Source organism: Pristis pectinata, chromosome 2 (genome assembly GCF_009764475.1).
Source record: "Pristis pectinata isolate sPriPec2 chromosome 2, sPriPec2.1.pri, whole genome shotgun sequence".
Lineage (NCBI taxonomy): Eukaryota > Metazoa > Chordata > Chondrichthyes > Rhinopristiformes > Pristidae > Pristis > Pristis pectinata.
Genome location: NC_067406.1, coordinates 25,837,065 through 25,864,544, shown reverse-complemented (window position 1 = coordinate 25,864,544; position 27,480 = coordinate 25,837,065). Strand labels below are relative to the sequence as shown.

Genomic DNA, 27,480 nt, shown 5'->3' with positions numbered 1-27,480 from the left:
ACAACTGAATCCCTTGCTTCAACTTGCAGTTAACCTTTTAGTCTAGTAATTGGCCTTCAGGAAGGATAGCTGTAAAGCCTGGTTCCTGTGTGATTTTTGAATTTATTTATTTAGAATTACTTCTTTGGCATCATTCTGCAATTACATAGATGTTTCTTCAGGTTAACCTTTGAAACTGGAAACAATGAAAACTCTGATTTGGGAAGTGCTTGATGCATTGGTGATAGGGAAGTCAGAGTTTGATAGCTGCAGCAAAAAATATGTATATTTGTTTTGTTTTATGGCTCTATTTAAGATTATCAGATTGATCCACCATTTTTAAACTTTTAAATAGAATTATGACCATGTTCCACCTTGATCTATTACAGCAAGGTAAAAATGGTGTGGAGCTTCCAGATTAAATCTCATTTTATGTTAGTTTTATGCTGTCTTAGTTTCAATGGCTCTTGACATGAGACCTTGAGCAGTTGATGGTAACTACAGATTTATCTTTCTGGTTTCAATAGTGGTAACTGCTGGGAGAATCCAGTAAGCAATAACACAGCTGAAAATCAATCTAAAATAGCTTAATTATGTGTATACTCGCTGATTGGTTGATTTTGATATTCTATACCGATCATATCAAAGCTGGATCTCTTTAACTCCCTAAGGCATCTTCATTTCTCCCATCTGCATTAGTGATGTTAACATTTCATTCTTTTTTCAGGAAAGTGGTGGCAAAAATACAGTACATATGTATTCTATTATAAAAGGAAACTGCTACTAATTATTGAATATCACACATAAATAAGGTGGTTAGAAAATTATTAAAATTGATGGGTGTTATGATGAATACAACATATTTAATGAAATCTAAAGGAGAAAATAAGAGGTTAAGGGTGTGATAAGGTGGTTTGTGGAAGGTAAAAATACTGCATTAAAACCTAAAATATGTTATTAAAAATAAGAATATTGAAGAAGTCAATCCTGAATTGGATCAGAATGAAATAAATGATATGATGGATTAAAGTAACATTTTGGCTTTTAATTAAGTGAAGAAAGGTAAAGTGGATGCATCACATGGGCAATGACGATAAAACTGTGCAGTCAAATTTAACATCTACAGACGTTCTTCTTGTGATAATTACTTAAGTAATCTTAAGTAGTCTAATTTTTCTTGGGCATATATTCTTCTTGATGTTAGATTTGCTGAATATTGCACTGAGTGGAATTTATCTTCTAACTGTCTTGGTCAAAATAATATAATTAATGTTTTATTCAAATGAACCATTAGAAAGCTATCTGTTTATCCTATAATGTGTTTTGATGGTTTATGTAAATTCACTTGCAGCAAGCTACTACAAGATGGCATGTTAATTGAAACTATTTTGATTTTTGCTTGCAGAGATATTACATATAGCATTCTTCTCGAGTCTGTGACCACACTTTTAGTCCTACTGTCTTGCCAACTATTCCAGAAAGAGATCATTCGAGAGAGTGTAATATACAAGTATTTAATGCAAGGACAATGGTATGTCAATTTTATTTCAAACTTTATCTGATTTAATTTAAGAGAAATGTCTAAGTGTGAACAGTAAATTCTCCACCGTGATCTTGAAACCACTGTTAATCTGTTCGAGGAGATTAGAGCAGAATCACCATGCAGATTCTCTGAGAAGACAGTAAACCATTTCTCTTTCAATTGAATGAGAAATACAGAATTTCTCAGGATTGCAAAAAAAAGGCCAAATGATTTCCTATGTTATAGAAGACCAAGTTCTAAACTTAGGATGTGCCTATGACTCTGTTCAAGATTATGGTTGGGCCAAGTTTATGTGCTTAAAATGATAGTAACAACCTTAACAAAACAGTGATAGGAAGTGAGATAATAGTGTTCCGATGAGACTTGTAAAATTTAAATTGTGCTCACCAATCAGAGGCAATAAATAGGGAAAAAAATTAAATATCAAGGGTACAGGAAATCTGGAATAAAAACAGAAAGTGAGGAAAATACTTAGTAGGTCAGGCAGTGTCTGGAGAAGGACGCTGGTTTAAGGTTTCAGCCTTTTAAGGTATTCAGAATGTAATATTCTAATGAAACAACACTTGCTCTGGCCATTGACTTGATCACAAGGGCTTAGACCTTATGATTACTACTAAAAGCATTAAGTGAGACCAGAAAAGAAAACGTGCAAAGAACCTAATTATGAAATGCACCACCAGATCACTGAATTTGAGCATTTAGGAGGGAATTGGATAAATATTTAAACAGCACTATTCTTTAAGCATATGCAGAAACATGGCACACTTTTTTTTTGAAGAAAAGGCATTTTTTTTAATGCACTTAGTTTTTGATCACAAAATGCGGGATATTTTTGAAAGTAAATATGTTCAAAAAAATTTCTACTACTCATCTAAGATGGATTGAGCCCCTTTTTTTTGTACATAACGATGACAGTAGATGGTGCTAGACATTAGCTTTTAGTTTCCTGAAACAAATTGCCAGTTTAATCTGGATTTCTTGAGATATTGACGTTCAGAAAATGATGAAACTACTTGAGTGTGGTATTTCTGAATTAACTATACGTAGCCAAGACCCTCCTTCCCTTCTCAATGCCTTGCTTTTCTGGAAACTGTGCATTATGTAAAACTTATTTTTTGCAGTGTTTATTTTCTGATCTCAGGATCTACTAGGTTTTTTAAATTATGGAGATTTATTCATTACTGTTCTTGTCATCCATTCAATGCTCATGTCATTACCCGCAGGAAACTTAAATGTCCTTAATCCAGTATACAGATGTTTGCATTATAACCTTGGATTCTTCCAGGTACATCCATTAAATTGACCTGTGGGAATCAACAAGACTATGTAACCCCAATTGCATCAACATTTTTTTACTCCCTGTGACGAAGGCTCTGCAAGTTTTATGTAAAATGAGCCTGTATTTATTTTCATTGAATGCTTTATGCAAGATCCCATGAGCAGTGGTGATAACAGATGAATGTAATCATAAATCTGTAACTTAAAATGATTGAAATGCACATGGAATTGTAATGGAAAGAATCAATTTTATTCAACTTTTAACAAAATTCAGGATTACTTTTAAACTAATTCCACAATTAATTGTCTTATTCTTTGCTGCTAAAAATATTTGAGAATATTATAACGTATCTGTGCATTATTATGGTATTGAGTGTGACCCCTTGACATTGGTCTGAAATAACTAACTAAACAGAGTTTGATTGAAGCATCACAATTGGTCTTAATGCTGATTGAAATGGCGTGGAAATTAAATGAGAGACTCCAGTCTTTGCTGCTACCCAATGACCCCTGCTGGTGTCTATTTGTATGTGTTTGAGATTGGGTTTTGCTGTGATTCTGTACACTGTTGATTATCCTGCCAATATTTAAGTGTCAAGTTGATGCATGAAAATAAACATTTGGCTGAGGTAATGGAGTGATGCTGGACCTGTAAACTCTTGACAAAAGACTTATTTTGTGACTTGCATTCAGATTTCAATTTGATTTAATTTGCTTTGTTTTTCCACTTTTGTTTTCATATTTATTTTTAAACCTTCTATCTTTCTTTGCATTTTGTCTATACCATTCGTTGCTTTATGACATCTCAAGTGAGTTTGGTTCATGATTTGCATGAAGTTCTTAATCACCCAATTAGAGTCAAGCTTCTGACAGAGTGTCTTTCACAACATGGTTGCTATTTTTAGGGAATTGTTTATTCTTAAACCACTTTTGGGTGGGAAAAATTGCATTTCTGTCTGTTTCACTAAACATAGAAACCCCAAAAGTACAACAAGAACATATGTCGTGGAATGAGACATTCCAAACATGATGCCTCTCGGGATGTGTACAACATTGTTCACAATGGGCCTGATCCGTTATCTAATATCGTTATGGGTGTTGGTTCTATGTAAATACTGTTTAGCAGAGAAAATTTAAAAAAAACTTCTCTCCTGTCCTATTTATTCATGACTATTCTTCCTTCCAAGCCTAATTCTGCTTTAGCCATACAAGGATCAATTTGTTCCAGGGAGTATTTATGTCTATGAATTACATTGTTAAGACTGTGGAAAATATTGTTAGATGCATAGTACCAAACAGATTTTTGATATTGGTATCTATCGGGCTGATTTTAGAAACATTTTGTCCAGTACAGAGCAGTTTTATTTCTAAATATTTAAGAATTTGTCCTTGAGAAATGCCCTTGAGAAAAGATTGGCGAGTCACCTTCTTGAGCCTCTGCATCCTTCTGGTGAAGGTACTCCCACAATGCGGTTGGGTACAGAGTTACAGGATTTGGATTCAGCAATGGTGAATGAGCATCATTATATTTCCAGATTGGAATGCTGTGCAACTTGAAGGGCAGTGAAGATGATGGGGTTCTCATTGATCTGCTGCTCTTGTTGGTGGTAGAGAAGGCAATTTGTGCTATCAGAGTATCCTAGGCAAGTAACAGCAGTACATTACGTAGTTTGTACATTATGTAGTCATGGTGCACTGATGAAGGGAATGAATGCTAAGGATGATGGATAGAGTATTGCTCAAGCAGACTGCTTTATCTTAGACAGCTTCAAGCTTCTTGAGCGTTGTCGGAGTTGTACTCATCCAATGAAGTGGAGAGTCTTCCATCACATTCCTGACTTTTGCGTTGTATGTGGTGGAACGACTTTGACAGGTGAGAGTGACTGTCCTTGACATAAAGGCAGCATTTGACTGTGTGACATCAATGAGCCCAAGTAAAGCTAAAGTTAATGGGCATCAAAGGGAAACAAAAACTCCAATGGTTGGATTAGTACCTCCTAGAAAGGAAGATGGCTGTGGTTTTGTAAAGTCAAGCATTCCAACCCCAGCACGTCATGCAGGAGTTCTTTTAGGGTAGTGTTGTAGACCCAAACATCTTCAAATATTTCATCAATGATCTTCAATCTATCTTTAGGTCATAAGGGGGGATGTTTGCTGATCATCGCAGAATGTTGAGTTCCAACTGAAACTCATCAGCAATATGATGCAACCCATCCCTACGTACAGCAAGACCTGTGAATGCCAGCCAATGACCATCACCAACTATCACATTCAGTGGCATTAACATTGATGAGTCCCCCACCAGCAATGTTCTAGAAGTTGTCATTGATTAGATATACAACATGGCCAACCACATAAATACAGCACCAAGTCAGAGGCCCAGTATCCTAAGGTGAGTGACCCAATGCCTGAGACTTCAGTGCCTTTTCACAGTCTACAAGGCACAGATCAGGAGTGTGTTGGAAGCTTGTCCACATGCATGGATGAGTGCAGCTCCAATAACACTCAACACCGTTCAGGATGAAGCAACACACTTGATTAGCACCTCAGCAACCACCTTAAAAATTCATCCCTTCCACTACTGGCATACATTGGCTGCAATGTGTACTGTCTATAAGATGCACTGGAGTTACTTGCTTAGGCTACTCTGACAGCATGTCCCATATCAGCAACTTCTATCATCCTAAAGGACAAAGGCACCTGGTGCTTGAGAACGCCATCTTCTGTAGGTTCCCTTCATAGTTGCGCACTTGGAAATTTATCGGCAGTCCTACATTGTTGCTGGGTCTAAATCTTGGAACTTCCTGCCCACCAGCACTGTGGGAGTATCTTCACCAGCCTGCTTCAGTTTAAGAGGGCAGTTCACCACCATCACCTCAAGGCCAATTAGGAATGGGTAATAAATGCTGGCCTTGCCAGCAATGCTAATATCCTGAAAAATGAATATGGTAATTCCTTAATTTGTATATTTTCATGACAACACCATGGACTATTTGAGGTACCTTGCTTCAATTTCTGAAGCCAGTTTTCTTTATAATGAATTGCCTATATGAAAATGCTGTGCTGCAATGGCCTGGCTGTAGATAACACAATAATACATCGGTTTGGAAGGCAGAACTCTGCCATTTGGAATGGTACAGTAGCGTAGTGGGGTGGCACAGTAGCCTAGCGGTTAGCGCGATGCTATTACAGCGCCAGTGATTGGGGTTCGATTCCCATTGCTGTCTGTAAGGAGTTTGTACGTTCTCCTGTGTCTGCATGGGTTTCCTCTGGGTGCTCCGGTTTCCTCCCACATTCTAAAGACGTACGGGTAGGTTAATATGGGTTTAAAATGGGTGGCGCGGACTCGTTGGGCCGGAAGGGCCTGTTACCACGCTGTAAATAAAATTTAAAAAAAAATTAATTTAACTGTATTCATTTGAATATCATATCACAAATCTGCCTTTGAAATAGCTTACATGTCGCTTTATTATCAGCACAATCCTTGTCTCATTAGAACATAATCTCTATCAAAACTTTATGATGTCTGAATGATCTTCACAAAGATTAACAGCTGTGAAATGTTAAGTATGAACAGTGGCTGAGTTGCAGGCACTGTTATCACAATTTTTTTCCAAAGTATTAGTATTGAATAATTTTTAAAATATAGATCACTGGAACGTTCTTATTCTGTGTTGCAAGTTGGATATAGCTCAGTTGGATAAAAGAAAAAAAGTAGTGGCTGGGAGGACAAGAATCTGTACTGGGTTAATTCATCAACATTTACGAGCAATCACTAGGGCCAACCATTTGCACAAATTTTTAAAAGTAGCAAATTTGTTCTTTATTACAAGATTCATTTTGTTTTTTTCAATTTTGTTTGGTAGGGGAGGGGTGTTTATTCTGCAATTCCATTCATTTTTCCATAATGATTAAGCCTGGTATCCTTGGCACTGGTGCAGATTATTCTGCTGATTTATTGTCTGATTTTTTTAAAAACTACTTAGCCATTAATATTAACTACTATGTCCTCTACTGAATCTTCTTGAAGCAATATTTTATATTGAATCTGATTTATTTATTTAAAATAAAATTGCCACATCTTCCAGTTTTATAACATAAATTGTATGTTATAAAAGAAAGGACTTGAATCATGAAACTAAATTTAAATGCAAGTTTTGCCACATCATAGATTTACCTTTTTTCTGGTCAGTGCAATGTGCTATTTTCAAAATATGAGGATGAATTGTCAATCTAATTTATTTAAATAATAACATGAAAATTGAGTTATAATTGGGTGACAGTTTGCTTTTTGGCATACATTTCTTATGGCATGCTCGAATTTAGAAGTTGGAAGTATTGGTGAAGGTATCCATTGATTCCATTTTGGTCAGCGTGGATCTCATTCTCTGAGAGGCTGTCCCATAACAAGGCAGGATAGATGCCATTCTTAATCTATGATGATTTTGAGATTTCAATCAAAACTAATATTTCAAATGTGAAATTATAACACCATGGATATTTACCTTCAGTGAGGTAAGTAAGGCATGGCACAAGATAATCAGACAGATGATGTGCTGTATGGATTAGTATGTTATATTAGTAAGTTATATTAAATAAGTCGGCCTTTGAAAAGATGAAGTGATGTGTTAGCAGAAAGAAGTGAGGCAGCTTTAAAAGTATTTTAACAATGCCTGACAAAATGGTGTTTGGGAAGGTTAACTATAAAGCATGCTGATAGGGGATGTCTGGGTGGCTGGTGATATGCTGTTTTAAAGGGGATGTCTGGGTGGCTGGTGATATGCTGTTTTAAAAAAAAGTTGGGGACCTTGAATCATATTGCTGTTTGTAGGACCTTTTCAGATTGGAAATTAATTGCTGCATTTTCCTCAAACCAATTGATAGTACTTTAAAAGTAGTTTATTGGCTGTAATGTGTTTTGGGACATCATGAGATGCTTTGTAATTCAAAGCTGTTTCTTTACTGTAACTTTACTTTTTAACCATCACACCTCTAGTGTTGTTTTGCACCACCATGGCTTTATGATGTCAAGTTGGTTGGAGTTCATTTTATGAAGAATGTACACTTAGAACAAAGATGTCAACATTACTGAATCAATTTACGACACACAATTTATGCCACCATCTATCAATTAGTGCTGGTTCATTATCTGTAACCTTGCTAAGCTTTGCAATATGTTGGTTTTCCTATTTTACTTGCCTAGCCTTATAGGCACTGGTTAAACACGTCCCTTTTGGTAATATTTAACCAATAAAATGGAAGCATCTGGAAGGATACTTAGCCATTCCTGTGCTGATCATCAGCTCAAAGTTGTGGAGTATGTCAACAAGACTTTGCAAGCTGCAGTGGATCAATGTAGCTTGGAGTGGAAGCTCTTGGCATTGTCTTATTTTTGACTGTGTCAGTCATGTGGAATTAATTCATTGAAAGGAAGGTAACTAGATCAACAGTTTCACAACTGAAAAAGTATGTAATACTCTGCCCTAACTTCTCCAAACAAAAGTCATGAGCTATTACCTAAATGTTTTTTTAGGACTGATCATTCTGAAATTTAGATACTTCCAGCTATGGAATTTCCACAGTTGATGGATGAGCAGAATGAACTTGAAGCATGATCTAATATCCTCCTTATGTTTAGCATTGTTTGCCATAGCAACAGAAAATGGTCACTATATAGGTATTTACAGATGTTTAATGCGATGTTTCTCATTTAAGTTAAACCATTTTATTCTTTTAAGACAAGTTTTCCGTAGTTGCATTTGCTAGATAATTTGTTAATAATTCTATCCACAATAATGTCCAAATAACACTCAAAAGCATTCAGTATAGAATTTCATTTGAAAGGGGGATAAAATAAGTTCTTGTCGTTTGGGTGCAATATTTTCAATTTAACATTTTTAAAATCTACTTTCAACTGATATATATTTTCACCACTTGCTCACTCCTTTTCCTTTACTTACAAGACAAATAATTTGACTAACAACCTTCAGCTCTCTAAGTGGGACCATTAAAGGTGAGAAGGAATGGCAATGCCAGAGTGTTTGATTAATTTCCTGCTATCTTCTCCCACTACTAATTCTTGCACACGATACCTGCCTTTTAACAGCAACAACTTGTATTTATATTCCATGTTTAACAATGTGAAATATCCCAAGGCACTTCAGAGGCCTTTTAGTATCAAGTTTTGTCTGAAAAGCTACAAGAGAAAATTGGGTAGATGATCAAAAGTTAGGACTCAGTGTGGTTTTAAGGAGTGTTCCAATGGGGAAGAAAAGGAAGTGGAGGGATTAGGAAGGGAATTCCAAAGCTTACACTTCAGCCAGATGAAGGCATGCTGATTAAAAACAGGGTTGCTCAGGAGACCAGAATTTGGAGAGTGCAGAATATGCTGGAGGGTTTGTAAGGATGCAGGAAGTCAGTGATAGGTCTGGATGACACCATGGAGGGATTTGAAAATAAGAATGAAAATTTTAAAATCATGGCATTGCTCAAATGGGAGCCAGTGCAATGAGTACAGGAGTGAAGGCACTTGGTATCCTTTAGGAAACAGACACTGACATGATGGTGATCTATCCATATAGCAATTTATGATTGTTAATTTGTTTCTTATGTGTATATTTGTTGATACAAATAAAATATAAAAGATGTATAATAAGAGTTCCTGATTAGCTGGTTAAGAGTTCCATTTATTAGCCTCCTAAAGGAGAATGTTGGAGGAAACATTCTTTAGATTAGATCTATCTATTTAAAGATCAAGGTTCTTGAAAACTTATGAGGAAAAACTGAGGTTTATTAAGCATAAAAAGTACATTGAATACAGGATTTATAATAACACCAAATGATTGTGGTTTTAAGCATGTTATCGTTCTGAACCTGGTTTCAGTTAATAAATTTTTAATTTGCTTATTATTCCTTTCTCTTGCATAGCCCTCAGTATGCCTTTACACAATTATATAAAAAAATTAAAAACAAGCATGAAAGGAGAGATCAATAAGGATTCATTAAATCTTGTGAACCAGTTAACCATAAGATTGTTTTTGATTTGACCTGCATTGACCATGCTACTTGATCTGCCCATCTTGCATAAAAGTGGAGTGAAAAGTCATGATTATATGAATGTATTTTTTCTAGCAGGATGAACTTTCATCCTTACATTCGCATATTAGTGATTACAGTTCCTCAAGCCTGAGTATCAAGTACTGGCTCATCTTTGTTTAGCTTATGCTTATTAAGGCCCTTTGCTTAAGTTCTACTTCATCAGGAGTTTTAAGAGTCAGTTCTCAGTTCAATGGTATTGGTACACACGCTTTCAAAAATCTGAACCTGTCTTATTTTAAGATTAGAATTTAAAGATTATTACTCCTTCAAAGTTAAAATTTAATACTTCTACAAATTCAACTTACTTAAAGTCAGTAGTAAAATTTTGCTTCAATTAGAATAATTTACTTGCAAGTGGGTCAATATATTCTTGACCAGAGATAAGTTGTTGTCCACTAAAGATGGTGGATCAGCACAGTATAGTAGATTTCCATGAAACATAATATACAGAATATGGCGTAGGCCATCCTTCCCCTTATGTCTGCTACCTCATTCAATAAAGTCATTACTGACCTTTTAACTCAGTGCCACTTTCCTGCACTATCCCCGTATTCCTTGACTTTCTTAATATCTAAAAATATATCAATTTTTATTTTGAATGTACTCAGTGACTGAGCCTTCACAGCACTCTTGGGTAGAGAATTCCTAAGATTCACAACGTTCTGGGGGAAGAAATTTAACCTCCCCTCTGTCCTGAATGGCTGACTTTTTCTTTGAGACACTGCTTCCTGGTTCTTGTCACCACAGCCACAGGAAACATCAGTGTTACGTCTACCCAGCCAAATTGCAGTATGTTCCTGATTTTATATCACTATTTAGGGAGAAGCAATGCGGAGGCTGCTTATTGTATTGAGAATGAGAAGAAATAACTTTTTATTTATAATGACACGGGGGGGGGGGGGGGGGGGGAGGGAAGGTGATTTGGCCCATCAGTTGCATGCCTGCTCCCAGGTGAGCAGTCCCATTTCCCCTCCTTATTTCTCTGTAGCCTTGCAAATTATTCTCTCTCAGACAAGCCCATCAACTCCCCAGTAACTATTTTTTGCCATTAACTTACATTAAGGGATAACTGACAATAGCCATCGTTCTAGGTAACCTACTAGGATGACTTGGGAATGTGTGAGAAAACCAGAGCAGCCAGTGCAGTCACAGAAAAAACACAAAAACTCCACATGTATGTAAGAGGGAGGGGGAGTGTGATCTAGTCATCCAAGAACACACTTGTCCATCTCAGTGCACTAGTTGTAGCCTGTCATTTCTAGATGCCAAGGGCCAAGTTGCTTTCCCACGGAAGAAATAATTGAAAAAATCTTGATCAAAAAGACACTAATATTTTGGATACTTATCAACTGTTGCTAAGTTTACACGATGTCATGTAACAAACTTTACCAATACTCCTGAAAAGAGGATACTCAAAAATATTGTTTAGCCTGTGATGCCATTGAAAGAAAATTACTTTCATCTGTACAGTTCAAGAAAATCAGAATAATTTGTTTTATTAGGAAGGTAATATTGACTATTGCTAATATGTGACTTTATGTTACAAGGTATAATTGTGGTGTGTTCTTGAAATAAGTTTGAGAAGGTCATAAGTCAGATTTCAAATCAGAACATTGGATTCCTTTGTAGAAAAGTCATTGAAGAAGCTACACAGGTATAAGTTGAACTATCACTTATGCATTTACCATTTGTGTGATGTCTGAGTAAGTGCTACTATACTGGCCAAGAATTCTTGCTTTGAGCACAGATGGTGATCTGGATAGAAATTGAAATGTTTATATTTCTTTGCTCGGGTTTTTATTCAAGCTCATTTCCATGTAAGCAAACATAAATTTTTCATGAATGAATGTAATTGGGCATTTTTAGAATGTAACTAAAAGAAAGAAAAACATTAGATTATATTCCTTGATACATTTATAGGGTAATGGTTTATTAATCCCACAGAGAGTGGGTTTATCACAAGAAATAAGGAATTATTAGCCAGGAGACACGACTGCAGATGCCAGAATCCACAGTAACAAACAAGATGCTGGAGGAACTCAGTAGGTCAGGCATTATCTGTGGAGGGAAATGGACAGTTGATGTTTTGAGTCTTGATCTGAAAAGTCATCTGTCCATTTGCCTCCAGAGATAGTGCCTGACCCACTGAGTTCCTCTAGCATCTTGTTTTTTGCTTATTAGCCAGGATATTTATCCCACCAGAAAATTGTAAATAAAATTGCTTTATTAAAAAATAGACAAAAACATTTCCTGGTTAATAGGTATTAATAATGCGTTTCTAAGTAAATTAAATGTTTTAAGGCTTTTAACAGGTGCCTGTTAGACCCCTTATGAAAAGATAAAGATTAATTTTAAGAGCCTCGAAGGACTGCAGTGGATGCAGTCAGAACCAGGTTTATTGTCACTGACATATGTCGTGGTGATTTTTTTCATTCTGAGGTCATGTCCAGTTTTGTGGATGCAATTTCTTTACTGCATATTATTTTTTAACCTAATGGAATTGATTGCAGAAACTCTTATTTTGTGATGGATCTGATTTGTGTTTGGTAATCCTTGATCTTTTGTGCTGGTGTGCCTGATTGTTGGCAAATTGGGCAGTGCAACCAAGTGATTTTTAGTGTATTAATTCTTTCTTTTTGCCCCCTCCCCTTCCTTCCCTCCACACCTCTTTTCACAGCCTTCAGGACACGAGCAGGGTTGTCAAAACATTACTTTACAACTTCATTAGGCAAGAGAAGTGTCCACCTCAAGGAACTCAGATTTTTGAGCAGACCTCTGTGGGAAATGGATTGCTATATGGATTAGCATCTGGTGTGGCCTGTAAGTACATTATGTTTGATTATAGGAATTATAAGTACCTATTTAATTTCTGTTGCTTTTCAGTTGATACCCAGCACTAAGGATGCCACTTCCTTCTGAGCATTTGATATACTTTTGTTTTTCCTCCTCTGGTATCTTTCTCCAAGGGACATTTTTTTGTATTGAATTGAGGCAGTGACAGTCAATTATGTCATAATAAAGATGAGAAAATGAAATTCATCTTTATTTTCATCTGTTGTTCACTCATGTATACTTTGCACTTAATTGATATGTAATGATAAGGAACTCTGGCTGACTAACCTCAATTGGGAATATATAGTGTAGCATCTCCATTGCCAAAATACTAAGGTTAATTATTGGTATTGGAATTGGTTTATTATTGTCACTTGTACCGATGTACAGTGAAAAACTTGTCTAGCATACCGTTTGTACAGATCAATTCATTTCACAGTGCATTGAGGTAGTCCAGGGTAAAACAATAACAGAATACAGAGTAAAGTGTCACAGCTACAGGGAAGTGTATTGCAGGTAGACAATAAGGTGCAAGGTTATAACAAGGTAGATTGTCAGGTCAAGAGTCCATCGCATCGTATAAGGGAACCGTTCAATAGTCTTTTCACAGTGGGATAGAAGCTGTCCTTGAGTCTGGTGGTATGTACCCTCAGGCTCCTGTATCTTCTGCCTGATGGGAGAGGGGAGAAGAGAGAATGACCTGGGTGGGTGGGGTCTTTGATTATGCTGGCTGCTTCACCAAGGCAGCAAGAAGTATAGATAGAGTCCATGGAGGGAGACTGGATTCCATGATGTGCTGGACTAGGTCCACAACTCTCTGCAGTTTTTTGTGGTCATGGGCAGAGCAGTTGCCATACCAAGCTGTGATGCATCGAGATAGGACGCTTTCTATGATGATTCGATAAAAGTTGGTGAGTGTCAAAGGGGACATGCCAAATTTCTATAGCCTCCTGAGGAAGTAGAGGTGCTGGTGAGCTTTCTTGGCCGTGGCATCTACGTGGTTGGACTAGAACAGGCTATTGGTGATGTTCACTCCAAGGAACTTGAAGTTCTCATCCCTCTCAACCTCAGCACCATTGATATAGACAGGTGCATGTACACCGCCCCCTTTCCTGAAGTCAATTACCAGCTCTTTAGTTTTGCTGACATTGAGGGAAAGGTTGTTGTCATGACACCATTCCACTAAGCTCTCTATCTCCTTCCAGTACTCCGACTCATCGTTATTTGAGATTTGGCCTATTACGGTGGTATCATCTGCAAACTTGTAGATGGAGTTAGAGGAGAATCTGTGGAGCACCAGTGTTGAGAATAATCGTGCTGGAGGTGTTGCTGCCTACCTTCACTGATTGCGGTCTGTTGGTCAGAAAGTCAAGGATCCAGTTGCAGAGGGAGTTGTTGAGTCCCAGGTCTTGGAATTTGGTGATGAGTTTGCTTGGAATTAATAAGATAAGATATGATATCTTTATTAGTCACATGTACATCGAAACACACAGTAAAATGCATCTTTTGCGTAGAGTGTTCTGGGGGCAGCCCTCAAGCGTCGCCATGCTTCTGGCGCCAACATAGCATGCCCACAACTTCCTAACCCATACATCTTTTTTTTGGAGTGTTTGAGGAAACCAGAGCACCCGGAGGAAACCCACGCCAACATGGGGAGAATGTACAAACTCCTTACAGACAGTGGCCAGAATTGAACCTGGGTCGCTGGCGCTGTAATAGCGTTACGCTAACCACTACACTACTTGCTATAGTATTGAAGGCAACTTGGCACAATGCACAAAGGCAGAGTTTTGCAGTGTGCTTCATCATTTGTACGAACATTTGACAATAGATCTAAATTTGACTTGGTATATCCTCATGTTCCCCATATTCATCTTCAGCTATAGTTTTTCCTCTCAGTTGTTTACATCTCTTACTAAGTTGCAGCAAGGTGTTTAAGAAAGATGGGGAAGTGAAGAGAGGGAAAGGCCATCTTGATTAAGAAAAATGTTGCAGTGTTGGAGAAAATGTCTTGCCGAATCTATCAATTTAGCATTAAGAAACAATTGAGGTGCAATTACACTACTGAGACTTTTCTAATGGGTGCCAAATAATTGGATTGATATTGAGGAGCAAATGTGCAGGGAAAATTTCAGAGATACGCGAAAGCTGTAGAATGGTCATAATGGGAGACTTCAACAATCCAAATATAGACTTGGTTAGCAATAATGATGAACTAGGAACTTAAGAGGTCAGGACTTGTAACCTTATGTTCACACCTCACCATTAAAATTTCCAGAATCTGTGATTATAAAGCTGGTATAAGTAACACTAACATTGGCCTACGTATGTTTTGTGGTTAACAGAGTTAGGAGAATGCTCAAAAGGCTGCCCTCAGAGATTTGCTGGGTGGCAGAGCAATTATTCTCATTGTCCTGACAGGACTTTGACTTTGGCATCATCTGTAGAAGGTGTAGTATTCACTAAAATAATGTCTGGAGACTTGCTGATAAGGTAATTAGTTCGAAGAATTCTCACAGATAAAAAATCAGGAAGTAAAAAGTTTGAATTATAATTCACATTTCAACCAATTTTCATAAAATTAATTAAAATTGAAATGTAAGCATGGAAATAATATGAAAATTAAAATATTATAAATTTTAAAAATGCTATTTTGCTTATATTGTTTTACTGTTTCTTTGCTTATTGTAAGTACATCAGTTTTGCTATTACTTGCAATTGATGAAGAATTTCTTTATCCACTGTGAATAAGTGGATTCACATTAAATGTCTCTCATTAAATGTGACTGAAGCAGAAGCCAATGCCACACTTAACAAGAGGATTGATGCATACAAGATGGAGAAGGGAATAAGTAGAATGGGGGTGCATTGGAGGAAATGAAGGTCAGCTGGGCCAAACAACCTATTTCTTATGTTCTTTGAAGAACAACTATGTGTGTTCAAAAAGAAAAGCTAGCCTAGCATTTAATTTACTTGAAGATATACCTAAAAACAACATACTTTTATCTGGAAACTGGAGTGGTTGTGCACAGCTATATTTTGCAACAGAATAACACATTTTTGTCCATTTTATGGTAAAAAGGTTCAGTCATTAATACAGAATATTTTCTGACCTGGGAAGTTCACTTGTCTTTGAACACAGAATAAAGCAAGATTTAGAAATGGCTCCCAAGAGACCTTTAATCTTTTGATATTTCTGATTCAATGCCAAGATGGGGAAAGAATTACATTCTGCATTAAGGGATCAGCAAAAATGACAATAATTACCTAATAATTTGATTTTAAAAAAAGTAAGAATAGATACACAAGTAAGTCAATATATCTCTTGAACCAACTCCACCATTCAATAGGGTCTGAAACAACTGCAGCAAACTTTAATAAGGGGGATTATGAAGGAATGATGTAAGAGTTGGCTAAAGTAGACTGGACAAGTAGATTAACAGATAAAACAATAGATGAGCAGTGGAAGACAGTTAAGAAGATAATTTGTGACTCTGCAAAAATATATCCACTTAGGGGATGGGGGTTGGGGTGATGAACCAACTATGGTTAATCAAGGAAGTTAGCAAATTGAAAGAGAAAACACATAAAGTGCCTAAAGAAAGTGGTGGGATAAATTCAGAATCCAGCAAAGGAGGACTAACAAAAAATAATCAAGAAGGAGAAAATAAACCAGGACTGACAATGAGTTATATGATTATAAAAACTGATAATGAGCTTCTTTAAGTTATAAAAAGGAAAAGAGAGGTTAAAATGAACATAGGCCCCTTAGGGAATGAGGCTGAGTTATGGGGACAAGGAAGTGACAGAGGAATTAAACAGATATTTTGCATCATCCTTGACAGCAGAATGTAAACATCCCATTAATATGAAAATAAACTTACAAGGCAGAGATTAATTACCATCGTTAGAAAATTAGTATCAGGCAAAGTAATGAGGCTAAAAGCTGATAAGTCTGCAGGACCTGATGGTTTGCATCCTATGATTCTAAAAGAAGTGACTATGGAGATAGTGGATGCAGCAGTTATAATCTTTCAAAATTCCTTTAGGTTCTGAAGAAGTACCAGAAGACTGGAAGATTGCCAATGTAATGCCCTAATTCAAAAAGAATAGGAGACAAAAAGCAGAGAATATAGGCTAGTTAGCTTAGTAGTTATTATTGAAAAATGTTAGAATCAATTATTGAGGAGGTAATAGAAAAACATTTGGAAAATCATAATCTGATCAAGCAGAATCAGGATGGCATCATGAAGAGGAAATCACATCTGACAAACTTATTAGATTTTTTTTTGAGGAAGCAATGGCTAAATTGGTTAGAGGAGAACTGAAAGATTTAATATACTTGGACTTTTAAAAGGCTTTCGCCAAAGTGCTACACAAGGTTAAGAGCTTGTGGTGTGGGAGGTAATATATTTCCATATAGAGAGACTCAGCTAACTAGCAGGAAGCAGCGAATAGGATAAGAGGCTTATTTTCAGGTTGACAACAGAATGTCATATGCATCATTGCTAGGTCACAGCTGTTTACAGTGCAAATGATTTGGAGGAAGGAATATTTACTGTAACCATATTTGCAGATGATACAGAAATAGGTGGGGAGGTTACATAGTTTACAGAGAAATATTGATTGTTTAAATGAATGGGCAAAAAGTTAGCAAGCACTATAACGTGGGATGATGTGACATTTGCTTGAAGAAAAAATAATAAACCAGATTATTAATTAAATGGAGAACCAAAATATGAAGATCATGGTTATAAATCGTGCATGCTGAATGACAGGCTAATTACTTCATTTTTAAAGGGGCTGGCTATTTCAGTGGCTCTCTCCTCATTTTGTGTGATTAGCAAAAGGATAATACTGCTAGTTAAGGAGGCAAAGGAGGTCTTAGTTATGCCCATTTATTTAATTTATAGATTAGTGTTGAATTTGTCCCTGACGTGGATGACAACCTATTCTCTGCAGGAGTGATTTTTGCACATTAACCACCTTCTGTCCAAGTTCTTTTTGTGTTAACACCAGGCCTTTTAAATGTGTTTTAGTACCATAATAGCTTAATGTGCTTTTTATACTTTTTCTTGCATTTACTTGGGAGCAGGAAAAAAGGGATTATTTCTTCTCATTTTGGTCAGCAAAGTTGTCCAACTGGCCTCTTTGTTCAGGGTTACAAATAAATGGAAGGTGGATCATGAGGGTGTCCATTTTTTGTTTATTATGCTCTTAGTTTTATATATATTGGTTACATTTTAACCTAGGCTGCCATTAATGTGGAAATGCTTTTACATGACCACTTCTTTTTGCAGTCAGTTTTAACTTTCTCTAGAAAATTTTGGCTGCCATTCTCATGAGATCCTTTTACAATAGTAAGTGGCTAAAAAGAATAATAAAAAGGCCAGTAGTAACGTTCTAGAAATTGGAAATGAGGAAATTTTCTTTTGCATGTTCAAAGTAGAGGCCAGGGAACAGTAAAACAAAGTGCTGGAAATTCTTAGCAGACCATGCAGCATCTAGACAACAAGATGGATCTTGCAGCACTTCCCCCTTCTAGCTGTCAAAGGTCTTTGATTTGCTTTAAAATTTAAATTTAGTAACAGGAGAAATGAATTAAAACAGAAAGTTAAAGTAATGTAAACAAACCATTTGGCTCCAATACATTTTTCATCAGGTTTTTTTTTGACCCCAGTTCAAATGAATGGTTGTGAGGTTTGTGCTCCATGAATTGACACAGAAACACATCCAAGGACAGAGTGGGATGCACTCACATCTGACCTTCAGCTCGTCTGTAATTTCTATATTTCAATGTGCAGGCATGGAAGTCAGATGAGCTGAGCTGAGTTGAGGTTGAGCTGCAAGGAGGATACCACTAACCCTTTAGAATCATCAGCCAGAGATAAGTACATTTCAGTCCATTAAATCCTCAGACAGTAGTTTCTGATTTTTAACAAAACAATTCAGTATTTTGTTTACACCCCCCTCCCCGATCATAATCTTCTCTCACCATCGTCTGACTTTATTGAAGCTGCAGTATTTTTTGACATCTCAGTTCTTTTTTGCAGTCTTTTTGTTTCCACAAATTAGGGGCTCTTTATTCACTTTGCAAAAGGGCTGTACAATGTGATAGATGTGTGTAAAAAAAACACTAGCTTCATCTTCCCCATCATCTTTCTGACCTCTTTCTCCCCCCCAACCCACCCCACACACACTCATGCAGTTATCTGTTCCACTACCTCCACCCTGCAATATCCCCAATCATCTGCCTGATTCATCTCCCCCTCCATCATCCACCAGATCTTGAAAGTTGTTCAAGGCCTAATTTGGCTCATTGCCCATAGTTTGCTATTTCTCTTCTTTGTGGTAGAAGTCATACGTTTGGGGAATGCTGTTAAAGAAAGCCACCCCAAGTTGCTGCATATGCATTTTGTAGCTGGAACACACAGCATCTATGCGGTGCTGATGAAGGAAGAGTGATTCCTTAAGGTAGTGGCTGTACTACTTTGTCCTGAGTGTTCTTGAATGTTCAAGTTGCCATACAGCCAGATCTGTGACTTGTCTTGGAAGTCAGAAGGTAAATCATTTGATGCTAAATGTTCAGCCTCTGACTGATCTGTTATAATCACAGTAGTTATGGGGCTGATTCTATTAAGTTTCTGGCCAGCATGTTGATTGTAGGGTATTTAGTGATGGTAACATCAGGTGTAGGTTGTTGACTCATCTGATTTTTGAGCTGGTCATTACCTGGCATGTAGTCGCTTGCCAATAAACAGCCTATACTTGAACATTGTTCCAAGTCTTGCTGCAAGTGGAAGTGCATTATTTTTAGAGTTGTGAGTAGAATTGAACACTGTATAATTATCAGCAAAACTTCCCCTTCTAACGAAGGATGGAGGGAGGGTAATTTATGAAACAGCTGAAAGTGGTTGAGCACTGATCTGATTGAACTTTGGTTTGAAGGAAATGTATTTCTTTAGATTTCGGTTACTTCTGCCTGATAGCTTTTCTTTAGGTCTGCATGTGTGTACTTGGGCTATTTTGAATATTAAAGTTAAACTGCAATAAAGATAAAATCCTAAGACCTCTCCCAAATGTTTTGTTATAATCTCAATGTTGCCCTTATAGGTATATTGTTAACCAAATTGACAAGTAAGGAAATGTAGAAACTTTATTCAGCAATCTGGCATTACTATCTGATTGTGTAACCATCTGTCCCCCAAGCTTATAGTCTCAGATATCTTTGTATTACTGCATCAGTAAATTGTTTAAACACAAACCCCCTTACTAAGTAAACCATGTCTTCAGTGATGCACTGTGGTTGATAGCATGAGCTAACTTAGTTGTGTCTTGTGACTTGTGTCTCCTATTCGTAGCTGATAGCAGAAAAGTTAGATCCAAGCTCTGGAATCACAGGTTCCTTTACGACTGGACAAATACCCAAAACATTTGGTTCTCCTTTTCAGTGCTCATCAAGCACTTTTTCACTCGCTCTGTCAGCTTTGGCAAGCCAGCTATCTGCAACCAGGCTGGGCAGTAATCCTCACTGCAGACATACTGTCAGCCAGTTCTGTTTATCTTGGTAGCAGAATGCAAAAGAATGTCAGGTTTTATCTGAGATACTCTACGTGAGCTCAGAAGCTTTGGTGCCGTTGTATCACTTTGTCTATTCTGTTGTTGATAAAAGAGCAGTGGAGTGGGTTTAGTTAATAGGCAACATTGAACTGGTGTGGTATAGTATTTCTTTATACCAGGCATTTAAATAGGGGCTTTCTGTATTAAAGTTTTCTTTCAGAACACACATGCAAGTTTCTTTGTATCACATTCCATGGCAATAGTATTTCCTAATATTTGCTTATCATAATATTTCTGCATTATGTCCTTGATTTCAAGTAGGTTTCCTATCTCAATAGAACAATTTTACTTTCAGGATTAGTGCTCGAGATAGATCTGGCCTAGATAGGCTACTGTGGGATGGTTAAGGAGATATATTAAGTGTTCCTTCCACTGAACTGCCTCTCAGGCCTTGATAAGTTTACCCCTCTTCTTGGTTCTTAGTGGGGTGGCTCCTTACATATTGGGGCCATAACTGGCTTTTACAGTGCTGTAGGCTGGGTGTTGACTGGTTGTCTGTGAGGCACTGTCTGAAAAGAACCAGCTTTGTGGGTCCTTGAGAGCATTGACATTCAGGCTCCTATATCTCCTCAATGGTAGTAACAATCCCGGATGGTTAGGGTCCTTAGTGATGGATGCCACCTTCTTGAGGCGCCACCTCATGAAGATGTCCTCAAAGGTGGGGAGGGTTGTGCCCATGATGGAGCTGGCTGAGTCTACAACCCTCTGAAGTCTCTTGCGATCCTGTGCATTTGGACCCTCCATACCAGGCTGTGATGCAACCAGTCAGAATGCTCTCCACTGTACATCTTCCTGTGGCAACACTTTTGTTAATGCTGATGTTTTGGAGCCAGGTTAACAGATATAATATTTGGAAGTGGGCATTGCTGCCTGTTGCGCGCAGATGATGTGGACATCTTTGCAGTCCCTTGCTCAGGCAAAATCTAGCAGGAACCAGTCATGAGACGTTGGGCTTGTCTCCCTGATGAAACAAGGTGTTCATTATAAAGATCTCATACTGCATGCATTTTGTCAAGAGAAGGACCCTGTTGGAGATGGCAAAATGACATTGCTGGTTACAGGTCTCCAGTCTAGAAAAACAACCACCCACTACCACCCTCTGACTCCTTCCACCAAGACAATTTGTATCCAATTGTCTAGTTCACCCTGGATCCCACGTGACCTTCCGGACCAACCTATCATGCAGGACCTTGTAAAAGGCCTTGCTAAAGTCCATGTAGACATTGTCTACCTACTGCCCTGTCCTCATTAGTGTTCTTGGTCACTTCTTCAATAGTTCTTAGATGCGATTTCTCAGCATCCGAATAATCAGAATCAGGTTTATTTGTCACTGACTTAGATGACGTGAAATTTGTTGTTTTGCAGTAGCAGTACAGTGCAAAGACAAAATTACTATACATAACAAAAAATAAATAAAAAATAGTGCAAAAAAAATAATGAGTTTGTGTTCATGGACCGTTCAGAAATCTGATGGCAGAGAGGAAGAAGTGGTTTCTGAATTGTTGAGTGTGGGTTTTCATGCTCCTGTACCTCCTCCCTGATGGTAGTAATGTGAAGAGGGCATGTCCTGGATGGTGAGGGCCCTTTATGATGGATGTCCTCGACGGTGGGGAGTATTGTGTCTGCGATGGAGCGGGCTGAGTCTACCATCCTCTGCAGCCTCTATTGATCTTGCACATTGGAGCCTCCATACCCAGTGGTGACGTAACCAGTCGGAATGCTCTCCACCATACATCTGTAGAAATTTGCAAAAGTCTTTGGTGACATACCAAATCTCCTCAAACTCCTAATGAAGTAGAGCCACTGGCATGCCTTCTTCATGATTGCATCAATATGTTGGGCCCAAGATAGATCCTCAGAGATGTTGACACCCAGGAATTAGAAGCTGTTCACCTTTTCCACTGCTGACCCCTCAATGAAGACTGGTGTGTTCTCCCGACTTCCCCTTCCTGAAGTCCACAATCAATTCTTTGGTCGTGATGTTGAGTGCGATGTCGTTGTTGCGACACCACTCAACCAGCCGATCTATCTCACTCCTGTACACCTCCTCATTGTCATCTGAGATTCTGCCAACAGCAGTGGTGTCATTGGCGAATTTATAGATAGTGTTTGAGCTGTGCCTCGCCACACAGTCATGAGTGTATAGAGAGTAGAGCAGTGAGCTAAGCACGCATCTTTGAAGTGCGCCTGTGTTGATTGTCAGCTGGAGGAGATGTTACTACTGATACGCACTGACTGTGGTCTCCTGATAAGGAAGTCGAGGATCCAGTTGCAGAGGGAGGTACAGAGGCCCAGGTTTTGAAGCTTGTTGACTAGTACTGAGGGAATGATGGTGTTGAATGCCAAACTGTAATCAATAAACAGCAGCCTGATGTATGTTTTGCTGCATTTGCAAATTTACTAAGCATGCCTTGTACATTCTCATCCAAATCATCGATATAGATGACAAATAGCAAGGGATATATCACAGGCCCCTGGGAAACATCACTAGCCATGGGCATTCAGTCTGAAAGACAATCTTCCACTATCATCTTCTGCCTTGTACAATCAAGCCAATTGTGTATCCACTTAGCTAGCTCTCCCTGGATCCCATGCAATCTAAATTTCCATAGCAGCCTACCATGCAGAACCTCAAAGGCCTTACTGAAGGCCATATAGAATACATCTACCACCCTGTTTTATATTTATTTATAAAACATTGCACATCTGAGAACTGTTACAAAACATTTTTCTTTTCTACATACCACTGCACTTCATGGGAAAAGTCATATTGATCCAAGATCTTGGGCTGTTTTTTGTTAGACAAAGCCTGCTGCCTGGAATAACTGCCTTTGACTTGCCTGCACTTAATTGACTAGCCCTGCAACTTAGTGGTGTGGTCTGGACAGCAAGTGCGGAGGCCCCATTTCTGATGCACCCTTACAAGCTTTGCCAATTCTGTGGCATTTTAATAATTTTCATGGTAAAACATAAGTGGCTAGATCTAGCCAAGTGTAACCCATGGTTTAGATCAGAATCACCATCACACACTGTATAAATGGCAGTGGGTCCCAACTTTTACATCTGCACTTTCAAGCATGCAAGTGTGAGGCATATTGAATGACATAAGGCATCACATCTGTCATTGGACTCCACATGAGAATGACCACTTGACTAGTGAATGAATTGAGACTCCCTTTAAGTTGAGAATTGTGGACAGTGGATTAGCAGGCAAAGGGGAAATAGATTTTAAGTTGTTTAGTTTTTTTTAATTAAAACAATTAAAATAATTAAGTCATTTTTTTTAAAAAAACATTTACTTCAATGTTGTTAATTTCAAATATCAGAGACATATTGAGAACTAAAATGGATCACAGCTTCCACAACAGGCAAAGCAATACCTACCCCCCCCCCCCCCCACCAACCTTGCCACAACTTGTTATTAACTATTAATTCATTTGTCACTTTAATTTGTCCCCACAATCAATAATGTACCATGAAGCTCAGACAAGTTTGAGGGACAGCATCTCTAAAGCACTGCTGATAGTTTTTAATGTTTGAAGTAGACAATATTAAATTTGCTTATCACTTCTACTTTGATTCATTGAGATCAGAATCATATTTATTATCACTGACATATCCCATGAAATTTGTTGTTTTGTGGCAGTAGTACAGTGCAAAGGCATAAAGTCTACAAATTACAGAAAACAATTGTGCAAACAAAAAGGAATAATGAGGTAGTGGTCATGGGTTCATGAATTGTTCAGAAATCTGATGGCGGAGGGGAAGAAGCTGTTCCAGAAACACAGTAACCACAGTAGATCTTAGAAGCCGCAGAGTAGCAGATCAAGTTGGCTTTTCTTCATTTCCAAAAATAGAATTGGTAGTGCTTTATTAAATAATGTCTTTATGAATATATTTGTCCCTTAGGGAAGCAAGAATGTATGAACAAAAAAGAAACTGGAGGAACTCAGTGGGTTGAGCAGCATTTGTGGAGGTAAAGGGATATTCAACCAGTCTTGATTCAGGGCCTTGACCTGAAATGTTGATTACCCCTTTGCCTCCATAGATGCTGCTTGGCCCACTGAGTTCTTCCAGCAGTTAATCTTGTGCTCCAGACTACAGAATCTGCAGTCTTTTGTGTCAATTCATTAATTGTTTTTAAGAGTTGTAGTCTGTAAATAAAATATACTTATGATTAAACCTAACAAGCATATAAAATATACTACGGAACTGTTGTCTTCGTAGCACTTCAGAATAATATTGCAATAAGTTATGAAAGGGTGCAATAAAGGATCAGATTCATCTACTCAACACAGTAAAGAGTTAGTTGATAAAGTCATAATAGTATTCCAGTAATTTACTGGAAGCCATTGTGTCTCTTTTTAAAATCTTTGTGTTTAGATTCTGCTACCTGTCCTGGATTCTTCTAAGTTCTCTTTTTGTCAGTACTCACATTTTTAATTTCCAAGTTGATTTCACTGCATCACATGGCTGTTTGGCTTCAATGCTTGTATTTCCCCTTAGCTGACTGGCTGGCTGGCTGAGTGAAGTATCTTAAATGTCACCATAAAATCTGTTTTCCTAGCTAAGGACACAGGTGTTATTTCATGGAGGAAAGATGCTGTGTTCATTTAGGTGATTATGGGTGACAGGTTTCCTTTGCATTACTGCCAGTAATCCACCTCAAGTAGAACAGTACCTGGTATAGGGTATAGTTATTCATTTTTTTGGTAGCTATTGGGAAAACTTTGTTTTTGACTTTCAAGCAATGAATCATAGCATGGATCTATCAGAATTGGTTGGAATTTCTATTCAAGTTAGGGAGTTATATTAGGGAGTTATAGGAACGGCCTCTGTTGTAATGATTAAGATTCTTAATAGCATCTACTCAAGCATGCATGTTGTTACTTGGGTATAATGTTAGTGACCTTAAAAAGAAGTCTGTCATCAGGGAAGGAAGAGAAAATATTATCTTTACGCAGCAATGCGCAAAGTGCTGGAGGAGCTCAGCAGGTCAGGCAGCTTCTATAGAGGGAAATGGACAGTCTGCATTGAGTCGAGACCCTTCATCAGGACTTTATTTTTGTTCCTGAGGATAGTATCCCAGGGCAGATATACAAATTGTCACATAAAATCAACTTCAGGATAGTAATGCTGTTGTAATGTGGATACATCTCTGCTTTGTTCTTGTTAATCTGGCCCTAGAAATGATCACTGCTGTTGAATATTTGAGCAAATACTTGTTTTATTTTTCTTCCACCTGACATTTCTTTTTCTCTATAACAGCCGGCCTGTGGACAGTTCTTACATTGGGAGGAGTTGGGAGTAAGCCAGCCCAGCAAGAGGAACCATCATCCCCACTGGCTAATCGGAGCCTCTTACTGCTACTTGTTTTATCAAATCTGAGTAACATGCCAAACAGACCAAATCCATACCGACAGTCAATAATGTCCTTCAAAAACACACAAGGTTTGTTTTAAGCTTATGAACGTAAAAATGAAATGCCTTTGTTCACTGCTCATCAGCTAAGTAAAAATGTTCTCATTGCATTAACTACATGCAGCCTGTTTGACCTAGAGATTGGATCATGGCAGAATAGGGACACTATTCTCATTAAGAGCTTCATATCAATTGCTGGACCACATCAGATTGGTTTTGTTGGCCTGTTTCTTATTAGCAGTGAGCTGTAGGTTCCATAGAGCATTTATTGGACTCAAAAGACAGGAACAATCTCTCTGAAATACTGGCTGAGATTGTTTGTGGGTTAGTGGCTGGTTGGATCTGAAGGAGACAAGTGACAGAAGAGTTGCAGGGATGTAATAGAAAATAATTCCAGCATTGTTTTTATTCTGCAAGGAGTTTGAGTTAAAATTGAGTCCACAGCCTTTCATTGGAACTCAGAGCATGGACCATCAGTGTGGCTGGCAGGCATGTGCAGAAAATAACTTCAGCATGCACACCACATGGGACCTCAAAAGTGCCATGATCCATTCCCAGACCAAAGCTCTCAGCTGATGCTTCATTGCTTGCAGTGACAAGTATTGTACTGTTGGAGATGGTTACATTCACTCGTGGGTTTAAATTAAGCTCCCATCTATCCTCTTGTGTGAAATAAAAGATCACAAGTTATCATAAATTTAGTTTTTGCAATTACCCAAGTTCCAAATGATTGAAAAAAATTAGTTATTCCTGTATTGTGGAAATTTGCTGTTGCGAGTTGTCTAATGTATTTCCTAAAAGGGCATGTTGTTGGCCAGGCTGGCAAATATTGTCTCAGTTGTCTCTTGAATTGAGTGGCTTGTTTGGCCACTTCAGAGGGCTGTTGAATCTCCACAGATTAGTGGGCTGGAGTCAAAGAAATGTACAAAAAAAAAAGAGCTGGAGTAGGCCATTCAGAACTCCAAGACTGTTCTGCCAGTCAATATGAATATGGGTGATCATCCAAATTCAGTACCCTGTTCTAGCTTTCTTCCCATATTCCTTGATCCCTCTAGCCCTCAGAAAAATATCTAGATATTTGTATTAGAACATAGAACACTTACAGCACAGTACAGGCCCTTTGGCCCACAATGTTGTGCTGACATTTTATCCTGCTCTAAGATCTATATAACCCTTCCCTCTCACATAGCCCCCCCCCCCCATTTTTCTATCATTCATGTGTTTAAGTCTCAAATCTCCCTAATGTATCTGCCCCCACAACTTCTGCTGGCAGTGTTCCACACACCCACCACTGTAAAAAGAAACTTACCCCTGACATCCCCCTTATACCTTCCTCCAATCACCTTAATTGCATCCCCTCATGTCAGCCATTGTTGCCCTGGGAAAAAGTCTGACTATCCACTCGATCTGCTTCTTATCTTGTACACCTCTATCAAGTCACCTCTCATCCTCCTCTCCAAAGAGAAAAGCCCTAGCTTGCTCAACCTTTCCTCATAAGACATGTTCTCTAATCCAGGCAACATCCTGGATAATCTCCACTGCACCCTCTAGCTTCCACATCCTTTCTATAATGAGGTGGCCAGAACTGAACACAATACTCCAAGTGTGGTCTAACCAGAGTTCTATAGAGCTGCAATATCACCTTGCAGCTCTTGAACTCAATACCCAGACTAATAAAGGTCAACACTCCATACCCCTTCTTAACAAAC

The 27,480-nt window shown here is 38.0% G+C and overlaps 1 protein-coding gene across 4 annotated transcripts in view; it reads left to right on the top strand.

Annotated features, from left to right (window-relative positions):
* dym (dymeclin) overlaps positions 1-27,480 on the top strand; it is a 275,633-nt gene that overhangs the window by 55,186 nt on the left and 192,967 nt on the right. For all 4 annotated transcript variants that reach the window (XM_052039238.1, XM_052039219.1, XM_052039228.1 and 1 more), the window contains exons 7-9: positions 1,385-1,510; positions 12,576-12,718; positions 25,619-25,801. In XM_052039238.1, the coding sequence (XP_051895198.1) occupies positions 1,385-1,510; positions 12,576-12,718; positions 25,619-25,801 (452 nt within the window). The remainder of the gene's footprint in view (positions 1-1,384; positions 1,511-12,575; positions 12,719-25,618; positions 25,802-27,480) is intronic.